Source organism: Macaca thibetana, chromosome 15, assembly GCF_024542745.1.
Source record: "Macaca thibetana thibetana isolate TM-01 chromosome 15, ASM2454274v1, whole genome shotgun sequence".
NCBI classification, from domain to species: Eukaryota; Metazoa; Chordata; class Mammalia; order Primates; family Cercopithecidae; genus Macaca; species Macaca thibetana.
This window is the reverse complement of record NC_065592.1, coordinates 19,287,130-19,315,006: the sequence shown is the minus strand read 5'-3', so window position 1 is coordinate 19,315,006 and position 27,877 is coordinate 19,287,130. Positions and strand designations below refer to the sequence as shown.

The following is a 27,877-nucleotide window of genomic DNA, read 5'->3' as shown; positions in this document are numbered from 1 at the left end:
GGGTCAGACTGAGAAGGACCTCAAATGCCAGGCTAAGGAGTCTGGAGTTTATCTTGCTGGTATCTGGGAGCCAACAAATGAATATGTCATCTGGTTCAAATCACCTGATAGAAATGACACAAGTGAATGAAATGAATGAATGAAGGCAACAGAACATATGGCATGAGCTCTTGGTTTTGTATGGCCATTGTCAGTTCCATAGATGTTTATACCTTATTTACAAGAAGCAGGAAACAAACAGAATGGGAAGGAGTCAAAATATTTTAAAAGCTGGCAGGTAAATCAGACCTGAAAAGTCCTGGGAAGTCTTCTTAACAAATGCTACACACTCACCTCTCCATCAGTTCATTCTGGGTGTTCATTTCCACTCCAACTGATTTTCCTGGAAGCAGAAATAACATCAAGAAAGGAGGAGAAAAAAAAAAGTGTTTAAGTGTTCCCTAATAATTTCCTGCTCATACATTTGCAGAAGCACTATTCCACTTGTTTAAATGCTCTATAACAATCCTGGATATTTAAAGTAGGATTACCAAGAGTACAGTTCAGACTATAGACTTCTCCTTTATCACTGCATTGACACTAGTTCTAGGTGACAGCACTGAATCTAAAAACCAATCACGAGGCATTGCTGGTGCAGGTTCTTTTTCTTTCTCTCAAACTCTGATACTAACAGAATATATGCTCATTACAGAAAATGGGTAACAGAATCAAGAAAAGACCAATATCCTGGCACTCCCACAGCCAAGTTACTGGATTTCCTTCCATTCTTTTTTTCGTGCATTTTGGCATGGAAGATACTATATTACAACATAATTTTTTCACTCAGTACGCTATTATAGCAATTTCTCTTACTAAATTTGCTTCTGAAACATCATTTTTAATGCCTGCACTAATATTCCACTGTAGGCATGCACTACCACAATTTTGCCAGTTCTCTATTTGACGCTTAGGTCATCTCCAAATTTTCACTTTTATAAACAAATGAAATAAGCATCTTTGTGCATACAGCTTTATCTGCATTTTAATTATTTCCTTAGGAAGGGTCTCAGAAGTAGGATTTAAACTAGGGAAAGGAGTACATGAGTACAGTTGAAAAACCCACTGTCTACAGCAGGGGAAATGATTTTTTAAAATAACAAAAGAAAACAAAATATAGCTCAGAATGTAGCTGGGCAAAAGATGCTCTGCTCTCTTCCTGCATGTCATCATTTGCTGTTTGAAAGGAAGCACATGAGCCCAGATTTCAAAGAGACTAACAACTTTATTTTAAAAATACTTCAGAACCCTGGAAATTGCAGGCTGGGATGAGCTCTTTGAAGAAACTGATGCGTGGCTAAAGAAAAAAACAAACTCTTCTATAGTTGTACTTGAAAAATGAGACTATAATTAAACTGCACCCACACATGCAATTTTCAAAACTATTCCTAAAAGGAAAAGTTCTCAAACACCACAGTATAGAGGAAAAGATCACTGAATCCTTGCACATTTGCTTTAAGTCTAGAAGTTTCCACCTACAAACTCACAAGGCTGGCTGGCATGGCCACCCAGGTTCCCTATCACCACCAGGCCAGCCACCTGGGCATCAAGAGTCAGTGCAAGATGCTGAGTGGTGGAAAGTCACCTACCACGGCAGGGCACTGTCACCATCAGAAATGAGTCACACAGGCCTGAGTGACCAGGCACCAGGGCCTGAGTATGGCTCTTTAACATCTGCTATCTCCTTCAGGCCCCACAATGATCCTATGAGCACAGTGTTAGTATCTCTGTTTTAAAGCAAAGAAGTGAAAATCCAGGAGGTTTAATGTTTCAACTATCCCTTTGTCCGATCACACTCTCCCTTACTTTACTACATTTTATAGCTAAGCAAGAGAGATGGAGAGATCCTTATAGCTACTTCAGTCACAAACCTATGCCTCTTGGTTACATCCTGGCCAAAAATGGCATGATATTTTGGCTTCTTGAAAGATAGATAGAGGTTGACAGGCCTTCATCAGTGGATGCTCTCAAAGACTCCACATTTCTGTCCTCTACAATCCTCCTCAAGGGGGAAATCCACACCTGACTGAGTCAGATTTCAAGACCTTTCCTGGAAGAACCAGTTTGTAAGACCATCCCTAATGGGCAGGGACAACTGTATGTTAAAAGAACAGCTTAGTCAACATTTTTCATCTCATACCTGCACTGGGCTGCTTACCAACATTTAGCAGATAACACCGACCCTACAGACCCTGAGAATGGACCATCAGTGCCAGCCCAGCCTTCCAAAAAGCTTAGGACTTACTTAGGCACTAGCCAGGCAAACAAAGTAACATGACATTCTGCTTCACATTCTCACTGTTTTGTTTTTGTTTTTGTTTTTGTTTTTTGAGATGGAGTCTTGGTCTGTCGCCCAGGCTGGAGTGCAGTGGCACGATCTCGGCTTACTGCAACCTCCGCCTCCTGGGTTCAAGCAATTCTCATGCTTGATCCTCCTGAGGAGCTGGGACTACAGGCACACGCCACCACACCCAGCTAATTTTTTTGTATTTTTAGTAGAGACGGGATTTCACCAAGCTGGCCAGGCTCGTCTCAAACTCCTGGTCTCAAGTGATCCACCTGCCTTGGCCTCCCAAAGTGCTAGGATTACAGGCGCGAGCCCCTGAACCTGGCCACATTCACATTGTTCTTTAGTTGTGTATCTTCCTCAGGAACTTCACAGGGTGGCGACCCTTGGTTTGGGGCAGGCTTTAAGCATTCCAGGTCTCCAGATCTTAAACCCATCAAAAACCTCTCCTCCATTCCTAACCAAACCCATGACCACACCAGGAAGTGTCCTGATGCCACTAGCAGCATGAGTTTCGCCTTCAAATAAGAGACCCTTGAGGAGCTTGCAACAACTCAACAACAACTGTATTCCACCCGTTCCCCTATTACTGTAACAGAGTTCTTTAAAATCAAGTGACAAATAGTTACTGTAGGATTCACAGGGAGATCACAACAACTAATGCACTGAATTTCTTGATAAACTGCCCCCCCACAGGTAACAGGGTACCATCTGTCTAGCTATTCAAAAGCTTAGGATGCACGTCATGAAAATGCTGCTCCCATCTCTCAGGCAAATCTTGTTGCTACGCCTTAGAGCTGTTGTAGTGTGAGGCAATAGGAGGACTTCATCTTTTCAAATAAAAAACATCTAGTTATCCCATCCATAACTGAACAAGCAAGAGAAGACTATTATGCCAGACAAACTTATAACTGGTTGACCCAACTTCAGTTTCCTCTCTGCACTGATCCATTCTGTATAGTGCTACCACTTAAGAAGCCTCTTTTGAAACAGTACTTCCCAGCTCAAAATCCATCAGTCCTACAGAGTGAACTTCAAATCCCACAGCCTGGCATCTCCTACATGACCCAGATGTTTCTTCCTTTCCACCTCTCTGGTAATTGGTAGAAACTAATTCTATTCTATTTTAATATTTACAGTGCTCCTCCCAGGTGCCTATGCCAGACACTGAGGATACAGAAATGAATGAGGAGCTACCCTACCCTCAGTGAGTTCACCTGAGTGGAAAGGGTGGACCCAAAAGACAATTACACTACAGTGCTGTGATAAGGGGCTGCAATGGATGCTGTGGGAAGGCACACAGAGGAGACAAACAGAATCTGGCCCGGACCATCAAGGAACATTTAGGGGAGGTGGCAATGGAGCCATATCTTTGATGGAGGGAAGAACTGCTTTATAAAGGTGGGAAGACATCAAGGGGCTCTGGGGAGGGCAGTTCCAGGGATTCTTAGGAGGAAAAACCCTCCATTTTCTCTGAAAGCCTGGATCACTCTGTTAACCATAACATGCATACTCCATTATTATTGTTGTCATAGTAAGTCAAAAAGTATCTGAGACAGATCTCAACCAGTTTTGAAGTTTCTTTTGTCAAGGTTATGGATCATGACAAGCGACACTGCCCCAGGAGGTCCTGAGAACATGTGCCCAAGGTGATTGGGTTACAGCTTGGTTTTATATGTTTTAGGGAGACATAAGATATCAATCAATATATGTAAGGTATACACTGGTCTGGTCCGGAAAGGCAGGACAAATCAAAGTGGGTGGCGGGCTTCCAGGTCATAGGTGGATTCAAACATTTATCTGATTGGCACTTGGTTGAGTTATTATCTAAAGACCTGGAATCAATAGAAAGGAGTGTCTGAATTAAGGTAAGGGGTTATGGAGACCAAGGTTTTTCTTATGCGGATAAAGTCCCAGTGGTGGCCACCTCCAGAGGCAAATGTTTTCTACTCAGATCCTTAAAAGGTGCTGGACTCTCAGTCAATCTCTTCGGGATCAGAAAAAGACCTGGAAAGGGAAGGGGTTTCTCTATAGAATGTAAGTGTTCCCTACAAGAGAGAGCATTTCAGGGCCATTTCAAAACATGTCAAAGAAATATATTTTGGGGTAAAATACTTTGATTTCCTTCAGAGCCCTGCTATCTGTCATGTGATGCTATAATGGAGTCAGGTTAGAATTTGGTTTCTTATTGCTACAGAGTCTGTTCTGCCAGCCTAAGGATCTCTATTTTAATGTTAATACTGGTCAGTTGTGTGCCAACTCCAAAGGGAGGAGAGTATAATAAGGCATGACTGACTGCCCCCACTTTCCCATCATGTTCTGAACTAGTTTTTCAGGTTTTGGTGGGTTCCCTTAGCTGAGGGAAGGGTCCACTCAGCCAGCTATACGATTTACAATTTTAATTTTGGTTTACATACCTTCCTGAGCTCCCACTATTTGTCAAGCAGGACACCCTTTAAATCAGGAGTGTCTATTGGGTCTGTTGTTTGGCCAGAAATTTAAAAATGAAAGAAATCAGGGTTGTCCAATCTTTTGGCTGCCCTGGGCCACACTGGAAGAAGCACTGTCTTGGACCACACATAAAATACACTCACAACAGCCAATGAGCTTAAAAAGAAAAATCCATAATGTTTTAAGAAAGTTTACAAATCTGCATTGTGCCACATTCAACGCCATTATGGGCTGCATGCAGCCGTGGGCCACGGGTTGGACAAACTTAAATAATGTCATTTCATCCTCACAAACATCTCTATAGGACAGGTACTGCTATCCCCCCTACAGGAAATCTGGCCCTTCAAGGGATAAATGACCCATAAAGCTGGGATCTGAACTCTAGTCTGTCTGACTCCAAAGGTCTTGTTCTTTCCAACCCAACACCCTTGTGACAGCCTCTATCACAAACTCAGATGTGAATATCAAGTGCAAGCTATAAACAAACCAGGGGTGGGAGGGGGTGGAAGGAATAAATTTTGCTTCCACTTCAGGTGAACAAAGAAAGTTTCCTGGAGGACAGGCAGAATTTCTCTAAATTTCTCTAAATGGAAAGGCAGTAAAAGTCTTACAGAAAAAAATAATGGTTTGAACAGAATCATGGAAGAGGGGAAATGCAAGGCCTGGCCCACAGAAATGTTTGACCAGTGCATCCAATTTGATAGGAGTGTGAGAAGCACGATATCATGGTGGTTAGGAGCGTAGACTGTGAAAGTGAACTACGTGGACTCAAATTCAGACTCTGCTCTTCCTGTCTGACTTAGACCAAGTGAATTAACCTCTCTGTTCCTCACTTGTTAATAAATGAGGATAATAGATAATACTTCCTCTTAGGCTGAGAATAATGCCTGGCATATTGCAAGCACCCAATAAAGATCTGCCTTCCCCACTCCCTCATTGTTTCTCCTTCAGCTGCATCATTATCATCATCATCATCATCAGAGGGTGGTGGGCTGGCAAAGGCCCCTTCCAGACTGTGGAAGGCCTTGAGAAGAAACCAAGTTTCAGGTTCACTTCTATCAGCAGAGAACTGAGGCAAGGGTTTCCAGGAGCTATCTTTGTTCATGTGGTGAGCTCACTGATCAAACTGTCTTCTTTGTACCTTTCCCAGTGTCAAACACAGCTTACTCAAAAATACCTGCAGACAAAATACCACCTGCCTTTGGAGGCACCAAGAACAAGGATACAGAGGAAACTCTGGCTGCAACACCAGTTCCTGATCTATTTAGATCCCAGACCTCTTGGGAATCTAAGTTATAGACCCTCACCCCAGAAAAATGTACATACTCACAAAATCTTGTGGGTTTCCAGATCCCTGGTGGAATCCCCAGTTTAATGGAGCTGAGGGAGAGTTCCCTTATAAGCATTAAGAAACCACACTACCATCCTACTTCTTGGAGCCTGCCAACCAAACATTATTAAAGAGATAGCAAGGATATGCAGAAAGATTCCAATACAGTGTTCTTTATAATAGCCCCAAAATGGGAACAATCTGAATGTTCATCTAATGGGGAATGATTAAATAAATTATGGTACGTTGACACAAAAGAATGCCCTGCAGCCACTAAAACTTACAACGTATATTTATTATCTACAACTGAACAAAGGGAGAGGATGCAAACAGACCCACTTCCATAAAAAACACACATATGAATAAAAAAAGGTCTGGGCATATATACTCCAGGGTATTCAAGCTTTGTTGTATGATCCAATTATAGGAGTATTTGCTTATCTTTTATTCCACAGTAAACATGTATTGCTTTGTATTAATTTTTTTAAAAGCTATATTTAAATTTTTAAGAACTCATGCTATGCAACTGCCTCAAATATAAAACTCTTTTATGATAAGCTTGTTTCATAATTCAAGAGCCAGACCCCTTGTATAAATCTAAGAAAGAGCTACCTCTGTGTTACACTTTAGTTCCTAAGAAAAGGAGTTGTGGTGAGGTTTCTGGGACTTTTATGCTTTTTGTAGGAGAAAATCAAGTTCTATGTTTGTGTTATCTGCTAAGCCTAAAATGCTTCATCTGCCTGCAGAACCCACCAAGAGTAAGTAGGCTCTCCTTGGGCATGTCAAGGTAAATAACTAAAAAATAAATCAAGGGGAGTGGCTGGATGAGGGAGGGAGGGCAGCTGTTGCTCTCTCAGCTCTCCACTTCCTAGGGCCTAGAGTGAGGGCCTTCAAGAAGAAAAGAAGCCAACAAAAAATTACTTGGGCCTGGAAGATACGGCTTTATCATGAGGACTCAGATATTTCTCCACTAATAAAATGAAAACTAGCTTATTTAGAATACCCTTAGCTAGAAGGAAGTAGGTTTTTATAAAGCTGGGAAAAGTCAGGTACTCCTATATACCCTGGTCCTCAAAAGTCCTGGGAACTGGTATTAGCAAAACCAGTCTACAGCAGGTCTAAGCTGCTGGGCCCTTTGGAAAAGCTGGGGGAAAACATTCACTAGGCCCAAATGGGTAAACTACCCCATGTTCTATCCCAGAATTAAACGAACTATGTGGGCCATCATAAGCCATCTATTTTGTACATATGAAGACAAGAGGAACAGAGTCAAATCCTGGTTCCACCAAGTCAGTTGTGACTTTGAACAACAAACTCTTATTTGTTAAGTCTAAGTTCCTCACCTGGAAAACAGGCTGTTCTGAGGATTAAGCCCCAACTCACAACAAGTACAAATACTAATAAGAACTCAGTACATAAGAACCATGCATTCAGCACTGAGGCAAGCAAGGCTTCACATCCATAATTTAATTCCTACAAAGACTCTACCAATTAAGTATTAGAATGCTAAATTTACAGGTGAAGAAAGAAACTGAGGCAAGGAATTAAGTAAATTTCCTAACATACACAGCTTACAAGTGGGAAGCCAGAGCTCTAATCTGGCCAGCCCAGTTCCAATGACTGCATTCTTCACCACTAGGCCCATTTATTTAGATATATAAGGTTATATCTCTATGCCTCAGTTCATCATCTATAAAACTGAACTAATACATTTTGCCTCCAAGGTCATTGTTAAGTTTAAATCAAATAACCTATATAATACCAACTATAATACAAGTAGCTCTAGTAGGAAAAGTTTTTTGTCCAGAGACCTGATTTGAATCCCAGCTCTGCCATTCACTCCATAAATGGTCACAGATGAGTTGCTCACCCTCAATGGGCCACACTCTCCACAGCTGTAACACTGGACTCACTGATTAATTTATTCATTCTCTCAAAATATGTGTTGTGTGTCCACCATACACCAAACGTTATCTATATCCTAGCACTACAGCAACAAACACAACAGACAAGATCCATGCACCTTTGTGGGACTTACTTTCTACAGGGAAGGCAGAATAATCAACATATAACATGCAAGATGGTTAAGATGGTTATGGGTAGTAAGCACATAACATGCAAGATGGTTGCGGGTAGACCGGGGAAAATAATGCAGGGCAAGGCAAAAAGGGGAATGTCAGTGATAGGCAGGGGTGCCTCGCTATTTCATAAAAAGCTGTCAAAGAGCACCTCGCTGATATGATGACATTTGAGACAAGGCCTGAAGGGATCAGGGACACCAGAGAGAAGAGAAAGTGCAAAGCCCCTGAAGGAGGAGCTGGCTTGGGCATGCTAGAAAAACTGCAGGGTCAGTAGCTGGGGCGGGGAAGCAGGAGAGGGTGGGGCGCCAGGAGTAAGGAGAGAGCGCAGCCAGGGCAATGGTACAGGGCTTTGGAGGCCCTTATCTGGACTTTTACACTGAATAAAAAGGAAAGGCTTTGATTTGGGGGCAGAGATGGGACATGATCTGACTTACATTTTTAAAAGATTATTGATTACTGTGTGGAAATGCACTACAGTGAGGCAAGGATGGAAGCCCAGAGGCCAAACAGGAGAGGCCTGCAGCATCCAGGTGAGATAAGAGAGGCGAAGAACTGAAGCGGTGGCAGCAATAAGGTCGTGAGGACTGATGGAAGACATGCAGAAGGCAGGGCTGCACAGAGGCAGCCAGGGAGGGAGAGGAGAACTGAACTCTCAGTGGCATCATGTGGAAGCCAAGTGAGCCAAGGAGGGAGGGATCAACACGTCAAATACTGCTGCAGTCTGCGTAAGATGAAGACTGAAAATTGATCCTTGGATTTGGCAAAATGGAAGTTGTTAGTGTTGGGCAAACTGTTTCAGTGGAGGGGTTGAGATGACTGAGAGTCCAGTCCCAATGGGTTTAAGAGAGAAAGGGAACTGGAAAGCAATACTAATGGAGATAAAGGAAAAGGACAAAAATAATGACCTCACAGAGCAATTTAAAAGGATACAGTTTTGATTCTGGAATCATATTCATGTTACGCATATTCAAAAAATTAAATCAATAAAAATAGGGTAAAAAAACTCTAAAATTGAATACAAATAAAAACAAACGAATCTAATTGTGTTTCAAATGACTAACCCAACAACGGCTGTACAAAGAATGAAACCAAACAACTTTTAAATTCAAGAACATACTATAGTACACTTTTAGCCTAAAAACAAAGAGAACCACTTTAACAAACAAATCTTGAACTGGAAGAGTTCCAGATTTGTTTATTAAAGTGGTTCTCTTTGTTTATTAAAGTGTTTCTCACTGTTTTTCACAGTGGAAAGGGTGGAGTAATTCTGTAACTATGTGCATATATTACAGAATTGAGTAAATCAGCAGATATGGTGATGTTGTCAGAGCCAGGGTTCTTACTGTTGGAGAAGGGAAGTAAAAGTATGGAAGTGTGAAAAACAGGAAAGAACCCAGTGAGTTTGGACTGGAATTAAAGCCACCACTGTGAAGTAATGATTTTTTTAAAAAATAAATTATGCATTTACACACACACACACACACACAGCCTGCTAAAGGGCCTAGACACAATGGTACCCTCATAGCAATGAACACACCTAGCACCAAATCTTGGTTGTTAAATATCATTCCTCACTAAAAGGAATCAAGGCTCTTGGAGAAATGGCTCATTCAGGGCAGGAGCAGTACAGGATGAGCATGGAAAATCTATTTTGTCCCAGAAAGTAAGGAAGTGCTCCCAAAAAGATGGAGACATGTCGAAAGAAACTGCCACTTACCAAATCTGGGACAATATGATATGAATGTCAGAATGGATAATAGTCCATTGAATAAAATAAGAATCTTCAAGCCCACACTGATCATAAACAAATAAACAAGAAATATATTAATAAAAGGAGTTTAACAGAGAACGCATCCTTCTAGTAAATGCCACCTAATACAAATGAAGAAGGAATGTGATTTAAAAAATGTTACTGTTGGCCGGGCGCGGTGGCTCAAGCCTGTAATCCCAGCACTATGGGAGGCCGAGACGGGCGGATCACGAGGTCAGGAGATCGAGACTAGACTAGCCTGGCTAACACGGTGAAACCCCGTCTCTACTAAAAAAATACAAAAAACTAGCCGGGCGAGGTGGCGGGCACCTGTAGTCCCAGCTACTCGGGAGGCTGAGGCAGGAGAATGGCATAGACCCAGGAGGCAGAGCTTGCAGTGAGCTGAGATCCGGCCACTGCACTCCAGCCTGGGCAACAGAGCAAGACTCCATCTCAAAAAAAAAAAAAAAGTTACTGTTAGAAAAAAACTGTCATAGTAACATTTGACTTGGACAAGAATCATCAATATATGGTAGAACTCATGGTAGAAGTTTGAAGAGGAAGAGAACACATACAGCGTTACAAAGTATCTTCTACAAATTACTCATTCATTACATAGGTTAATATAATTTACATTGGAGAAAACTGACAGACATTACCTTAAGAAGTGATCAAAGTTAATATCACCAAAAATGGGATTGATATTGTGCGCCTCCTTAAGAAAATACCATAAACAAAATAGTATGTAGCATTCCTGCCAAAACTGCATAGCCAATCTAATCTAACCAATCTAATCTAATCATGAATTGAGTCTTAAGAACAGATAATCCCAAAGTGAGGGGCTAGCTTGAACTATTCAAGTATGTTCACATCATAAAAAGAAGACAGGGGGGCGGAGCAAGATGGCCGAATAGGAACAGCTCCAGTCTCCAACTCCCAGCGCGAGCGACACAGAAGACCGGTGATTTCTGCATTTTCAACTGAGGTACTGGGTTCATCTCACTGGGGAGTGCCAGACGATCGGTGCTGGTCAGCTGCTGCAGCCCGACCAGCGAGAGCTGAAGCAGGGCGAGGCATTGCCTCACCTGGGAAGCGCAAGGGGGAAGGGAATCCCTTTTCCTAGCCAGGGGAACTGAGACACACAACACCTGGAAAATCGGGTAACTCCCACCCCAATACTGCGCTTTAAGCAAACAGGCACACCAGGAGATCATATCCCACACCTGGCCGGGAGGGTCCCACACCCACGGAGCCTCCCTCATTGCTAGCACAGCAGGCTGTGATCTACCGGCAAGGCAGCAGCGAGGCCGGGGGAGGGGCGCCCGCCATTGCTGAGGCTTAAGTAGGTAAACAAAGCTGCTGGGAAGCTCGAACTGGGTGGAGCTCACAGCAGCTCAAGGAAACCTGCCTGTCTCTGTAGACTCCACCTCGGGGGACAGGGCACAGTAAACAACAACAAACGCAGCAGAAAGCTCAGCAGACACAAACGACTCTGTCTGACAGCTTTGAAGAGAGCAGTAGATCTCCCAACACGGAGGTTGAGATCTGAGAAGGGACAGACTCCCTGCTCAAGTGGGTCCCTGACCCCTGAGTAGCCTAACTGGGAGACATCCCCCACTAGGGGCAGTCTGACACCCCACACCTCACAGGGTGGAGTACACCCCTGAGAGGAAGCTTCCAAAGCAAGAATCAGACAGGGACACTCGCTGTTCAGCAATATTCTATCTTCTGCAGCCTCTGCTGCTGATACCCAGGCAAACAGGGTCTGGAGTGGACCTCAAGCAATCTCCAACAGACCTACAGCTGAGGGTCCTGACTGTTAGAAGGAAAACTATCAAACAGAAAGGACACCTACACCAAAACCCCATCAGTACATCACCATCATCAAAGACCAGAGGCAGATAAAACCACAAAGATGGGGAAAAAGCAGGGCAGAAAAGCTGGAAATTCAAAAAATAAGAGCGCATCTCCCCCGGCAAAGGAGCGCAGCTCATCGCCAGCAACGGATCAAAGCTGGACGGAGAATGACTTTGACGAGATGAGAGAAGAAGGCTTCAGTCCATCAAATTTCTCAGAGCTAAAGGAGGAATTACGTACCCAGCGCAAAGAAACTAAAAATCTTGAAAAAAAAGTGGAAGAATTGATGGCTAGAGTAATTAATGCAGAGAAGGTCATAAACGAAATGAAAGAGATGAAAACCATGACACGAGAAATACGTGACAAATGCACAAGCTTCAGTAACCGACTCGATCAACTGGAAGAAAGAGTATCAGCGATTGAGGATCAAATGAATGAAATGAAGCGAGAAGAGAAACCAAAAGAACAAAGAAGAAAAAGAAATGAACAAAGCCTGCAAGAAGTATGGGATTATGTAAAAAGACCAAATCTACGTCTGATTGGGGTGCCTGAAAGTGAGGGGGAAAATGGAACCAAGTTGGAAAACACTCTTCAGGATATCATCCAGAGAAACTTCCCCAACCAAGTAGGGCAGGCCAACATTCAAATCCAGGAAATACAGAGAACGCCACAAAGATACTCCTCGAGAAGAGCAACTCCAAGACACATAATTGCCAGATTCACCAAAGTTGAAATGAAGGAAAAAATCTTAAGGGCAGCCAGAGAGAAAGGTCGGGTTACCCACAAAGGGAAGCCCATCAGACTAACAGCAGATCTCTCGGCAGAAACTCTACAAGCCAGAAGAGAGTGGGGGCCAATATTCAACGTTCTTAAAGAAAAGAATTTTAAACCCAGAATTTCATATCCAGCCAAACTAAGTTTCATAAGTGAAGGAGAAATAAAATGCTTTACAGATAAGCAAATGCTTAGAGATTTTGTCACCACTAGGCCTGCCTTACAAGAGACCCTGAAGGAAGCACTAAACATGGAAAGGAACAACCGGTACCAGCCAATGCAAAAACATGCCAAAATGTAAAGACCATCGAGGCTAGGAAGAAACTGCATCAACTAACGAGCAAAATAACCAGTTAATATCATAATGGCAGGATCAAGTTCACACATAACAATCTTAACCTTAAATGTAAATGGACTAAATGCTCCAATTAAAAGACACAGACTGGCAAACTGGATAAAGAGTCAAGACCCATCAGTCTGCTGTATTCAGGAGACCCATCTCACACGCAGAGACATACATAGGCTCAAAATAAAGGGACGGAGGAAGATTTACCAAGCAAATGGAGAACAAAAAAAAGCGGGGGTTGCAATACTAGTCTCTGATAAAACAGACTTTAAACCATCAAAGATCAAAAGAGACAAAGAAGGCCATTACATAATGGTAAAGGGATCAATTCAACAGGAAGAGCTAACTATCCTAAATATATATGCACCCAATACAGGAGCACCCAGATTCATAAAGCAAGTCCTTAGAGACTTACAAAGAGACTTAGACTCCCATACAATAATAATGGGAGACTTCAACACTCCACTGTCAACATTAGACAGATCAACGAGACAGAAAGTTAACAAGGATATCCAGGAATTGAACTCATCTCTGCAGCAAGCAGACCTAATAGACATCTATAGAACTCTCCACCCCAAATCAACAGAATATACATTCTTCTCAGCACCACATCGTACTTACTCCAAAATTGACCATGTAATTGGAAGTAAAGCACTCCTCAGCAAATGTACAAGAACAGAAATTATAACAAACTGTCTCTCAGACCACAGTGCAATCAAACTAGAACTCAGGACTAAGAAACTCAATCAAAACCGCTCAACTACATGGAAACTGAACAACCTGCTCCTGAATGACTACCGGGTACATAACGAAATGAAGGCAGAAATAAAGATGTTCTTTGAAACCAATGAGAACAAAGATACAACATACCAGAATCTCTGGGACACATTTAAAGCAGTGTAGAGGGAAATTTATAGCACTAAATGCCCACAAGAGAAAGCAGGAAAGATCTAAAATTGACACTCTAACATCGCAATTAAAAGAACTAGAGAAGCAAGAGCAAACACATTCGAAAGCTAGCAGAAGGCAAGAAATAACTAAGATCAGAGCAGAACTGAAGGAGATAGAGACACAAAAAACCCTCCAAAAAATCAATGAATCCAGGAGTTGGTTTTTTGAAAAGATCAACAAAACTGACAGACCACTAGCAAGACTAATAAAGAAGAAAAGAGAGAAGAATCAAATCGACGCAATTAAAAGTGATAAAGGGGATATCACCACCGACCCCACAGAAATACAAACTACCATCAGAGAATACTATAAACACCTCTACGCAAATAAACTGGAAAATCTAGAAGAAATGGATAATTTCTTGGACACTTACACTCTCCCAAGACTAAACCAGGAAGAAGTTGAATCCCTGAATAGACCAATAGCAGGCTCTGAAATTGAGGCAATAATTAATAGCCTAGCAACCAAAAAAAGTCCAGGACCAGATGGATTCACAGCTGAATTCTACCAGAGGTACAAGGAGGAGCCATTCCTTCTGAAACTATTCCAATCAATAGAAAAAGAGGGAATCCTCCCTAACTCATTTTATGAGGCCAACATCATCCTGATACCAAAGCCTGGCAGAGACACAACCAAAAAAGAGAATTTTAGACCAATATCCCTGATGAACATCGATGCAAAAATCCTCAATAAAATACTGGCAAACCGGATTCAGCAACACATCAAAAAGCTTATCCACCATGATCAAGTGGGCTTCATCCCTGGGATGCAAGGTTGGTTCAACATTCGCAAATCAATAAACATAATCCAGCATATAAACAGAACCAAAGACAAGAACCACATGATTATCTCAATAGATGCAGAAAAGGCTTTTGACAAAATTCAACAGCCCTTCATGCTAAAAACGCTCAATAAATTCGGTATTGATGGAACGTACCTCAAAATAATAAGAGCTATTTATGACAAACCCACAGCCAATATCATACTGAATGGGCAAAAACTGGAAAAATTCCCTTTGAAAACTGGCACAAGACAGGGATGCCCTCTCTCACCACTCCTATTCAACATAGTGTTGGAAGTTCTGGCTAAGGCAATTAGGCAAGAGAAAGAAATCAAGGGTATTCAGTTAGGAAAAGAAGAAATCAAATTGTCCCTCTTTGCAGATGACATGATTGTATATTTAGAAAACCCCATTGTCTCAGCCCAAAATCTCCTTAAGCTGATAAGCAACTTCAGCAAAGTCTCAGGATACAAAATTAATGTGCAAAAATCACAAGCATTCTTATACACCAGTAACAGACAAACAGAGAGCCAAATCAGGAATGAACTTCCATTCACAATTGCTTCAAAGAGAATAAAATACCTAGGAATCCAACTTACAAGGGATGTAAAGGACCTCTTCAAGGAGAACTACAAACCACTGCTCAGTGAAATAAAAGAGGACACAAACAAATGGAAGAACATACCATGCTCATGGATAGGAAGAATCAATATCGTGAAAATGGCCATACTGCCCAAGGTTATTTATAGATTCAATGCCATCCCCATCAAGCTACCAATGAGTTTCTTCACAGAATTGGAAAAAACTGCTTTAAAGTTCACATGGAACCAAAAAAGAGCCCGCATCTCCAAGACAATCCTAAGTCAAAAGAACAAAGCTGGAGGCATCACGCTACCTGACTTCAAACTATACTACAAGGCTACAGTAACTAAAACAGCATGGTACTGGTACCAAAACAGAGATATAGACCAATGGAACAGAACAGAGTCCTCAGAAATAATACCACACATCTACAGCCATCTGATCTTTGACAAACCTGAGAGAAACAAGAAATGGGGAAAGGATTCCCTATTTAATAAATGGTGCTGGGAAAATTGGCTAGCCATAAGTAGAAAGCTGAAACTGGATCCTTTCCTTCCTCCTTATACGAAAATTAATTCAAGATGGATTAGAGACTTAAATGTTAGACCTAATACCATAAAAATCCTAGAGGAAAACCTAGGTAGTACCATTCAGGACATAGGCATGGGCAAAGACTTCATGTCTAAAACACCAAAAGCAACGGCAGCAAAAGCCAAAATTGACAAATGGGATCTAATTAAACTAAAGAGCTTCTGCACAGCAAAAGAAACTACCATCAGAGTGAACAGGCAACCTACAGAATGGGAGAAAATTTTTGCAATCTACTCATCTGACAAAGGGCTAATATCCAGAACCTACAAAGAACTCCAACAAATTTACAAGAAAAAAACAAACAACCCCATCAAAAAGTGGGCAAAGGATATGAACAGACATTTCTCAAAAGAAGACATTCATACAGCCAACAGACACATGAAAAAATGCTCATCATCACTGGCCATCAGAGAAATGCAAATCAAAACCACAATGAGATACCATCTCACACCAGTTAGAATGGCGATCATTCAAAAGTCAGGAAACAACAGGTGCTGGAGAGGATGTGGAGAAATAGGAACACTTTTACACTGTTGGTGGGATTGTAAACTAGTTCAACCATTATGGAAAACAGTATGGCGATTCCTCAAGGATCTAGAACTAGATGTACCATATGACCCAGCCATCCCATTACTGGGTATATACCCAAAGGATTATAAATTATGCTGCTATAAAGACACATGCACACGTATGTTTATTGTGGCACTATTCACAATAGCAAAGACTTGGAATCAACCCAAATGTCCATCAGTGACAGATTGGATTAAGAAAATGTGGCACATATACACCATGGAATACTATGCAGCCATAAAAAAGGATGAGTTTGTGTCCTTTGTAGGGACATGGATGCAGCTGGAAACCATCATTCTTAGCAAACTATCACAAGAACAGAAAACCAAACACCGCATGTTCTCACTCATAGGTGGGAACTGAACAATGAGATCACTTGGACTCAGGAAGGGGAACATCACACACCGGGGCCTATCATGGGGAGGGGGGAGGGGGGAGGGATTGCATTGGGATTTATACCTGATGTAAATGACGAGGTGATGGGTGCAGCACACCAACATGGCACAAGTATACATATGTAACAAACCTGCACGTTATGCACATGTACCCTACAACTTAAAGTATAATAATAATAAATAAATTTAAAAAAAAAAAAAAAAAAAGAAGACAGGGTGAGGAACTACTGCAGATTAAAGAAGACCAGAGACACATGACAACTAAATGTAATGTGGGGACTGGATCCTGGATCAGGATCAGGATCCAGAATAAACTGTCATAAAAGACATTATTGAGTTAATTATAAAAATTCAACTATAGGCTGTATATTAGATAATAGTATATGAGACAACACTGTTTCTGCTTGTGATAATAGTACCATGGTTAGGTAAGATAATGTCCTTGGTCTGAGGAACCACACCCTGAATTATCTAGGGAGAAAGGAACATCATAGCATCAATCAATCCACTCTCCTAGGGCTCAGAAAGATAATAGTAGAGTGCGTGTGTGTACAGACAGGGAAAGATAAAACAAATGTGGCAAATGCTAACAACTGATGGAGCTGGGTGCATAGTAAATGGGAGTTCTTTCCTGTAGTCTCAAAAAAAATATTTTGAAAATTTTGCCTAGCACATAGCAAAGGTTTCTTTCATCCTTCCCCTGGCCATCCTTAACTCTTCGATACACTTTTTAACTGATAAAAATTGTGCTTGGTTGATTGGATTTTTTTGGTTGCCAACATTTAAAACACACGAGTTTTCACCAAAAAAAAAATCCCATCTTCTCTGGAAAATTTGTAAGATGCAAGAACTGGCAACCATGTGACCACTGCTGAGTGAGAGGCAGCAACTCCTGGCTGGCTTCACTCATGTATCTCGCCAGTCCGGCCCCTGAGGTGTCTAAACTGGACTCCCGGTTTGTAACAGTGCCGACCACAAGCCACGTGGAAGTGGTCACTGGAAGGAAGCAGCAGCCAGTGTGGTTCTGCTGGCACCTCATCAAGGCAGAGGGGAAAGAGATAAGTAAGGCCAAGGAGTTAGCTCCTCCTGTGCCCCTCCAAGAAGTCCTGGGTCAATTACTGATGTCTTAGGACTCGCGTACCTCACCCTACTTACCGTTGAGAAATAGCTTTTCCAATTTCTCCAGCAGCTCAGCACATTGATTCAGCTGTTCCTGGAAACCCTCGGCCACGCAGTAATCCACGTCGCTGGCCTGCAGCAACTCCTCAAATGCCTTAATCATGGTGTTCATGTGTTGACGGGAGATGACACAGATGCCATGGCCATCTTTAATCTGCTGCCGTTGAAGGGAGAGCTCCCTGGCTTGGGACTGAACTAATGAATCGTATCTGATAAAAGAGGGGAAAGAAAATACTTGGACCATTTTAGAATTGAATTTTTGTGACCTTAACACTAATTGGAAAAATGACAGAGTACAATTTTTAAAAGCCTGCAGCTGTACAAGTATATATACTTTTAGAAAAATTGAAACTGTACAAGGTCACCCCTTCTTTGATTTCACACAGCCAACAAATGCTGGAACAAAGATTCTTCTGCAACATTTGTAACCTTATAAAGCCCCCAATTAAAGTACAGATTGGCAAGGACTCAGGCGAACAATTAGTTTCCAAACACTCTTCAAAAATACTATTCTGAATTGTAGAAACGAGTGCCCCAAGGGTCAGAGGACCTACCAAAAATTCTCATGAAGTGTGATAAAGAAAGTGTACGGCAAGGAAAAAAAAGATAGGACTCTCTCCTCCCGAACGAAATGTCACTGAATAATCACGATGCTAACTACCATTTACTGAGGGTCTAGGACCTGTCAGTAACTGAATTCAGTGCTTTATATGTTATCTGATCCTCTCAGTCTTCCAAAATGTATAAATGTCCCCTTTTACAGAAGAAGAAACTGATTGCAAAGCTAGTTAAGTGGTAAAGATTTTGGATTCAAACACGATTCTCACTTTGAAGATCATTATGCAGTATTACCTTCTTACCACCATGTGCCATCTTTTCCTGTGTGAGCCCATAAGAGAAAGGCACTGAGTAACTACAAAGGTTAAGGGAAATGTGACTCAGGTAAACTGGCCACAGTAACCTTGCTCCAGCGAGTAGTTTGGCAAAGATGTTGACACTTCAGTTCAACATACCTTCCTAGAAATGACAACACTACATGGGCTGGCAGTCGCCTTCAACATAGAGTGTGCACATGCAGATTACATGATCCCAGCATTAAAGGTGGGGGCCAGTATCATGTGAATACTGGAGTAACATAGGCAAACATGGGTAACTCATGAGCAACATGGGTAAACATGGGTACTGGAGTGGGATAATGTGGGCTTGAACCCTGGCAATGGCTTTGACCAGCTCTGTGAATATTCCCTGCCAAGTCACCACAGCTGCTTCGAGGCTCAGTTTCCTTACCTATAATAACTAGTTTAGGAACACCTCCTTCTCAGGTGATTTTGAGGATTAGATAAGAAAAGTGCCTAACCAGAGGCCTGAGACAACAGCCTTTCAATAATTACAAGCTTCCTTCAATCTCACTGCTTGGGAAGTCTTGAAAAATTCATCCTGGCTCCTGACAATTCAGAACAATGTGTTTGACTCAAATTAGTGACAAATGAAGGTCAACTTTACAAATGATCCCATTTTTGCCATATCTCATGAAGCAAAACTGTATATATCTATGACCATAAAGCATTATCTTCGTGACCTAAGAATTCTTCTCTTTCAACACAGGCTTATTTCTCTAAGATGACCTTAAAGGGTAAAGATATGGAAAATATTTATATTCCTCCTACCTTGCCTAGACATCAGTTTTAGTTTCACAGCACAGCAAAAGCCAGTAACAGAGTCCAGTAGCACACAGTGCAGTTCAAGCAAAGGCTCTATCACTCACCAAGTGACTAGTATGAAACCTTTACCCTGAGCCCCCAACTCGAGGAGGGTGAAATCGGCCCTGCCAATTTCCAGAGGACCCAAGACTTGTAACTGATGTTCACGTGTGTGGTCGCTGTTCCTCTTCTTTGTGGCCTCACCTCTCACTTCTCCACAGGACCTGGCTGCCTGAACCCCACCATCAAGCCCTCCCCAGAACACACTCTACCTATCACAGAGCCGCGTTCTCTTTTAGCTCATGGGCTCCCACCTAGTGGCAATACTGGGGGACTACAGGCTTAAATGGTGAGACCGCAGAGGTGGAATGTACCTGGAAGGTGAGAGATCTCTGAACTTATTCTGCAGATTATGGATCTCACTGAAAAGTTCCATGTTCAAATTCTGCTCCTTCTGCAGCTCATATTCCTGTTCCTCCAGCTGCTGTTTGAGGTTCTCTAGCATCCTGCCATCAATCATCTCTGGGGCCAGCGGATGGAGGATTTTCATGTGTTTCACATATCGTACTTGGTGCAAACCTGAAAAGGTCATTTCTTCCTCATCAGAACTACTCTTGGGCTTGCTCAAGCCATCCTGGGCCCCTTCCGTCCCACACAAAACTGTAATAATGGCCTCACTGCACTGGGAGTGCTTTTGAAGCTGAAATATGAAATTCTGGTAGCCTTCCAGCTCAGTTTCCAAGTCATGGATTTTCTGTTTTAAGTATTCTGTCTCATTTGAGGTACCAGTGCTCTCTGACTGATCAGTCCCCATCACACTGACTTTAGCAGAAGGCTGACTCTTGGAACTCAAGTAAGTAGCTACTGAAGTTGGGCTTAGAACATCTTCAGGATTTTCTTTGCATGATGGCAAGCTGGCAAGGTCATCAGGTGGGCAAATCTCAGAGCCTGAAAATCAAAAACATTTATGTCAGTATCTCTTTTACTAAAATCCAACCCCTCTCCCTCCTTCCTCACAGCCATAGCCAAGCCAAGACCACTGCAGTGGCCTAACAAGCCTCCCTCAAAAAGGCCCTGGTATTTCCTAACACACTTCCCTCAAAAAGCCTCAGTCTTTCCTAACAAGCCTCCCTCAAAAAGCCCTCGCCTTTCCCTCTTACCCCTCAGTTGTCTTCTTCCTCAGAGTGACTGGTCTAAAAAGTAAATTTAACCGTGATAAACCTACATACACCCCCTCTAAAATTCATCGACATTCCCACTATCTAGTTCCATTCCCACTATCTACATGAGACCTTCCCACGATCTAGTTCCAGGCAACCTTTCCAGGAATATCTCTGGCACCCCTGTGGAGATTTCCTACAAAATTAACCATGATTCTCTGCACATAGCTTGCTGTTTCATGCCTCCATGCTTTTGCATGAGCCGTGCCCTCTGCCTGGAACCCCCTCAGCCCTCTATTCTACTCCTACCTAATGAACTCTTTCCACACCCAGATCTAATTTTCCTTCCTCTGCAAGCCCACTGCCAAACTACACAAAAGTCACAACTCGCTGTGGTTCTGTAGCACCTTATGCATATTACTCAAGACAAATATACTATGTGCTAGGTGCTAAAGTAAAAATTATAAGTGGCTTATTTGTTGATTCACATAGCAATTAGTTATCTGAATGCCTCTCTCCCTCACCAGACTGCACGTTTCTTCACAGCAGAGATGTGGCCTTTCATTTTCACGTTCTCGGCATCTAGTACAGTATGTAACCCAGACCAGAAGTCAGTGCCAGTGTGAGAAACACTGACAGACTGTGAAGCAACACTAAAGAGTGGTAATTCTGAATATCCACGACATGTGAGAGTCTTCTCATGTCCATGTCTAACGGCTTCCAGGAGATACCCTGACATCCCCTTTAGTAAGATGTTTCACTCACTCACAACACTGCCAGGAAATATTTCCTTATAGCTAGTAATAGCTAAACCCTTAGAAATGCAGCCAAACTTGTTTGAGAAGTGGAGTGGTACAGCAGAAAGAATATGAAGCTTAGAAGGTTGCACAGCCTGAGGCAAGTGACTTTACTATCCAAGAGCCTCAGTTTCCCCTGTGTCTAAAATGTGGAAAGAGATGTCTCATGTGGCTGTAGTGCAGCTTCAAGCCCAGGCCTGACTCCAGAGCTTCTGTTCTTAACCACTATGCCACACTGCTGGCTGCCCAGGGAAAGTTCTGCTCAATACAGAGAGCTGTCTGAATACTTAAGGGGCAGCAGAATGTAGTAGAAAAACCTGCCTTTGAAATTCAACACACATGGTTTCAAACTCTGGCTCTGCCACATAGGCAAGTTACTTGACCTCTCTGAGCTTTAGTAGCTTTATCTGTAAAATGGAAAGAACATCATTCACTGTGAAAAGTTGTGTGTATATGTTTGTTTTTAGAGATTATATGGAACAATATCTGCAAAAAGGAAAAAAAAAAAAAGGCTAGCCCAGTATCTGGCACACAGTAGTGAAGGAATCCAAGTAACACAAACATCGTCTAACCATTCGAAGACAGGAGATGCCCTTCACCAGAGGCGTGCATGCAAAGGTCAGCCTGGAAAAATGCTACAGAAGCAACAACGTGGGGTTGGACTGGGTGACCTCAGAGATCTCTCAGAAAGAAGTTTACACAAAAATCGTCATTAGACTGCATGTCCCAATTTCTGATTCTGCCATCTGCTCCTTGTGTCTTTAGGTACACTCTTGTCTCTGTTCATGATGCAAATACCATAAAATACGGTATTTCATTTTAGAAAGCAGCTGCTACCTGACCTAAAGGAAGCATTCCTAATACAGTAGTTTTATTGTACACACTTTGCTATGATAATTAGTCAATAATAGCCTTGAGGGTGGAGACCGTGTCATCCATGTCTGTTTCTCCAGTATCTCACACAGGGCCTGGGACAGAGAATGTACTCAGCAAGTACTTCTGGCTGAACAAGAAAGAGAAAGGGGAGCTGGGGAGGGAGATATCTCTCAATAAGGCTTTCTTCCAGTGAATCACCCTCCAACACAAGAAAATATCTTTGCTGTAACAACCTCAAGATAATGGAGTTTGGTCTGTACTTCATGACAAGAAGCATGTTCACTCATGGAAATAAAGATTAGTTCCCAGGACTTTCCTTAAGTAATTATGAGGCATCACTAATATCCCCGCTTTACAGAAGAGAAGGTTGAGGCTTAGAGAGCTTAAGACTTTGCTCAGGGTTCAGCGTAGGTAAGTAGTGGAGCCCTTCCTCCAAGCCTGGCGGTCTGCCTCTAACGCTCTGAATGCTGCTTCCCAAAGTAACACTCCTGCAACGGAATCTCCTGTACCAGGGTGCATGAGCAAAGACAGAAAGAGTTCTTAACCCTCAATGTGAAGGCCAAGATGCCTGTAAAATCCTTTATTCACATCCCAAGTATCTGTCAAGGGCCTCATGAAAAAGAAACAGCAGTGAAGATGTCAACACGCAGCACCCGGCCTCAGCTGGGCAACAATTAAAAGGTGGAAGTTCAGGCAGACGCAACTCATGTGCAAAGTTCTGGAAGCACATTTGGAAAAATGAAAGACGTTCAGTAATGAAGGGAAGTACTGACAGGGAAGGGGAAGCTGTCAATTAGTTAAGAAGTTTGTATTAATGACTATGAAGAAATCAAAAGATGTCCCCAAGACCATTTATGAATATTTGCATTATAAGAAATACTGTAGTTCTACAACTTTCCACAATTCAGTTAAGGGGGACTTTATTGCCTGGTAGAGTAGCTTCCTCCTCAAAGCCCAGAACACGCAGAAACATGTAAACATGTATTCACTGCAGTGACTCTGGACCTTGCAAAGTATACACCACTGGAAACAGTGTATGTACCACAACTCAGTATTTTTCCAGAGACTCGTGTTCCCATGGCCATCCCAAGACAAATTTAGGATTCTTGAGGACAATTATTTCTAACAGAGTGAGTTAGATCTGGATTAATAGTGATTTTTTTTTTAATGAATGGGGAAAAATATCTAACATAAAAAGAATGTAGGCATTTGTTCATTCTGGTTGAATGAGAACATGAGTATTTGTTATATTATCTTTTGTGCTTATGTATGCTTCTAATACTTCATAATTTTAAAAAGAGAGGAATACAACTTGCCTGTGCCCTCACCCACATATCTGCACCTTTTTCACTGCTCTGCCTGGCAAACCCCACAAATCCAGTCTCAGCCTCAGGCTCTCCTCTGACCCACTCCTCCCGGGCACACAGGCCAACACTGAATATACCTCAGCAACAGGCAGCCCCGCGCTGAATACTGACAGGCTGTTGGGATGGTTGTCTCCTCTGACCTGTGGGGTCCCTGAGAGCAGGCTGTGTCTTTTCATGTTGAACCACCAGAACCCAGCCCACCACCTGGTAGAGAAGCATGTTGACACATGGACGGGTGGGCTCTGACATCCTACTGTACTTTGACTCTTCTCCTACTTACCAGCTGGGTGACCCTGGGTCAATTATTTCTTAAAACCTCAGCTTCCCATGTGTTAGACTGGAATTATAATAACGCCCCAAGAGGGCTGCTATGGGCTTAGTAATAATTTTAGATGAAACATCCCAAATGGTGCCTGGCACATGGAAAGTGTTAAGTACACATAGGGATTGAATTCTGACCGATCTCGTAGCTTGTTTGCTGATCACTGTCCATTTCCTTGTCTCTCCAGGCAGAAGATGTGGTTTTAATTCCTTTCTGCTCTCCTGGGTTGTCCTGGTAGGCTGCTCCCACAGGGGGCTGAGCTACAGGCAATCACAAAGAGAAAGAAAAATAAATAAAACCGTAAGACTTGAAACTTAGCCAAGCAACTGAGAAGAACACAAAGATACAACAGGGAAAATAAAAACACTGGGGAGGCAAAATGCAATTTATAAGATAAAATTAATCTATTGAGCTGCCATAACAGGACATGAAAAGCATAAATATACTGCAGCTTGTCTGAAATGGTTTAAGTCCAGGCCCTCAAAAAGCTGAGTGAGAAAATGAATTCTATCAATTCGTGCCCATTTTTCCCAAGAAGACAGAGGTCCTAGGGTCTCCTGGGCAACTGTTGAGGTAGCACCTGGGGTGGAGGCACCCTGGTGTCTCAGTAAAAAATAAAAACAGTATTGAGTGTAAATGGCAAGCTAGGAGTCAGGCGTGGTGGCTCATGCCTATAACCCAGCACTTTGGGAGGCCGAGGTAGGAGGGTCACTTGAGGCCAGGAGTTTAAGACCAGCCTGGGCAATATAGCAAGATCCCCATCTCTACAAAATATAAAAAATTTAAATTTGAATTTTAAAAAATGGCAAGCTATGGGGAAAGTGCCAGGGCCTCTGTTGAGCTGAGTTACCTTTGCCATAAAATCTTTCCTCCATGAAGGTCCCCACAACCCTGTACTGATTTAGTTAACTGCCACCTCCCCCAACCCACACCAGACGGGGAGCTCTCAGAAGGCAGAGACTGTATCTGATTTATTTCTCTCCTACCCCCAGCGCATGAGGCTGGAAACCTAGCAGGTGCCCAGGGAATGTTCACTGAATGAATGAAAAGATGCCTGGATGATGGTTGAATGTATTAGAAGAAGGTAGATAAGGAGGTGGTAAGGGAAGAGCAATTCTGCCAAAGGTCTTCTTATCTGGAAACCTCAACTATGGTAAACCCAAAAGAAAACCTAAAATTAAAGGAAACATACCTTTGGCTATGGATCACCATAAAATGCATACAAGAAGTATCACATACTAGGCTTTGAGAAACAGTAAAGAACATGGGCTTTGAAATTAGGCAGGCTGATTGAAGTTGGTCACAATGTGACTGTAGCCAAGTCACTTTATCTCTGAAACTGCTGCCTTAACTATAAGATGGTAGTAATTTCTGTATCTGCCTCAAAGGACTGTTGAGAGAACCCAATTAGATCATGTACTTAGAGTGTACAGCAAGACTCAGTAAGTAATAGGTGCTTGTTTTATTAACACCACAATATGTCCAAGACTCCAGAGTCATCTCCAATCCCTGAACCACTCTAGAAATCCTCTAATCTGATGCAACCTCCCACCCTGGTATTCATTCCCTTCATTGGCAAGTCCTAAAGAACATCAATATCCTGTCTGAACATTCACCTCTCCCCATCACTCTAAGGGAACTTGGGATGACCCCAAGGACACTGCTTCTCCCGCAGCCTTCAAAGTTGTGGTCATTTCTTTCCCATAGCTCTCATATCATGGGCCCAAAGTGTGTAAGTGTTTTTGCTCCTCACTGCCATTTCTAGATCATTCTCTCTCTTCCCTGAAAATTCCACCTTTGCAGCTAATGCTTCCAGACTATACCACCACCGACCCCATTTTACTGTAATCATCCATGGTCCCCTGATTCACTGAATCCCCTGAGGTTTGGTGACAATGTGGCTCCTAACCACCTTCCTTCTCTACATTGCTTTACGGTATAATTCCTCAGCGCTGTCTATGCTTGCTGTCTCCAATCTCTCTCCTGCATTCTCTCTCTGGAACCCATGCCAATCAGACCCCACCCACTCCATGGAAACAGCCTCCCTTCAAGGACACCAATGGCTTCCACATTGTTAAATCCCAAAGTCAATCCTCAGTCCTTGTCTTACCTGTCCTATAGCAATATCTGACACTGCTAATCCCCTCCTTACTCAGCTTCTGGGAAGTCATCCTCTCTTGGACCCCTCCTACCTCACTGGCTGGTCTTCCTGGTCCAACCTTTAACCACTAGAGAGCCGCAGTTTCAATTCCTGGACCTGGTTGCTATGGCTCCAAGTCATATTGCTTCAAATATTACCAATATATTGCTATTTCCTAACTCTGTATCTCTAATCCAGACCTCTGCCCTTGACTCCAGACTCATCTGTCTCCAATTGCCTATCTGGTATCTCCACAGGGATGGTCAACAGGCATCTCAAATGTCCAAACCAGACCCCTAATGTCCCCCTCATGCTTGCCTCTCATGCAGTCTTCAGTCTTTCTCATCTCAGTGAATGACAACTCCATCCTTCCAAAGGTTCATATCCAAAGTGATCCTTTAAAGCAGAGGTTGGACTACCTTTCTTAAAAAGTCAAATAATAAATACTTTAGGCTTTTCAGGCCATAGGGTCTCTATGGTAACTACTCAACTCTGCCATCAAAGCACAAAAGCAAACAGACAATATGCAAACAAATGGGTGTGGCTGTGTTTCAATTAAACTTTATTTCCAAAAACAGGAAGTGAACCGGATTTGGCCCACAGGCTGTGGTTTGTCAACTCCTACTTTTCTTTTTTTTTTTCAGATGGAGTTTCACTCTTGTCTCTGCTCACTGCAACCTCCGCCTCCCAGGTTCAAGCGATTCTCCTGCTTCAGTCTCCTGAGGAGCTGGGATTACAGGCACATGTCACCATGCCTGGCTAATTGTGTATTTTTAGTAGAGACAGGGGTTTCACCATGCTGGCCAAGCTGGTCTCGAACTCCTGAACTCAGATGATCTGCCCGCCTTGGCCTCCCAAAGTGCTGGGATTACATGTATGAGACACTGCGCCCAGCCTGTCAACCCCTACTTTAAGGCTCAAGTCAAATCATGACTCTGCTGCTCAAAACCCTCCAAAAGTTTCCAATCTTACCGAGTAAAAGAGTCCTAGGACAGCCTTTGAGAGCCTGCCTGATCTGTTGCCTCCCGGACCTCATCTTCTATGACTCTCCCGCTTCCTCACTCCACTCCAGCCACACAATTAGCCTCCTTACTATTCATTCATCTTCCCTGTTCACAGCAGCACCAGGGCCTTTGCCTTTTTCCTTCTTCCCAAGATGACTAGAGCACTCATTTCCCCTGTTTCCCTTCAAATGCCATTTCACCACGGGGGCTCTCTAGCATTCGTGACATGAGCAAATCCTGCCCCTCCTCCACATTCCCCACACCCGAATCCTGCTTCATTCTTTTCCATGGCACTTATTTTCTCCCATGTTATACGTATGCTTATCAGCTTTCTGTCTTCCCCCCGACCCCACACACACACAAGAATGTAAGCTAGACACAGAGACACAGACTTCACCTGCTTTGTTCACTCCCCTCTCCTCAGTGCCTAGAATAGTGCTTGGCACACAGAGGAAATGAATAAATAAATAAAAGGTTACTTTTGTTGTTCTTGTTATGGTGCTGCTGCCATCTGCTTATAGAAGTTCAAAATTAGGAGTCAACATATGCA

The 27,877-nt window shown here is 42.7% G+C and overlaps 1 protein-coding gene across 7 annotated transcripts in view; it reads right to left on the bottom strand.

Moving 5' to 3' along the window:
* The window catches only part of CDK5RAP2 (CDK5 regulatory subunit associated protein 2), a 191,486-nt gene that overhangs the window by 34,388 nt on the left and 129,221 nt on the right, over positions 1 to 27,877 (bottom strand). For all 7 annotated transcript variants that reach the window (XM_050761203.1, XM_050761208.1, XM_050761205.1 and 4 more), the window contains 4 exons: positions 24,321 to 24,443; positions 20,036 to 20,609; positions 17,938 to 18,170; positions 334 to 382 (listed from right to left, as the gene is read on the bottom strand). In XM_050761203.1, coding sequence (XP_050617160.1) covers positions 334 to 382; positions 17,938 to 18,170; positions 20,036 to 20,609; positions 24,321 to 24,443 — 979 coding nt within the window. The remainder of the gene's footprint in view (positions 1 to 333; positions 383 to 17,937; positions 18,171 to 20,035; positions 20,610 to 24,320; positions 24,444 to 27,877) is intronic.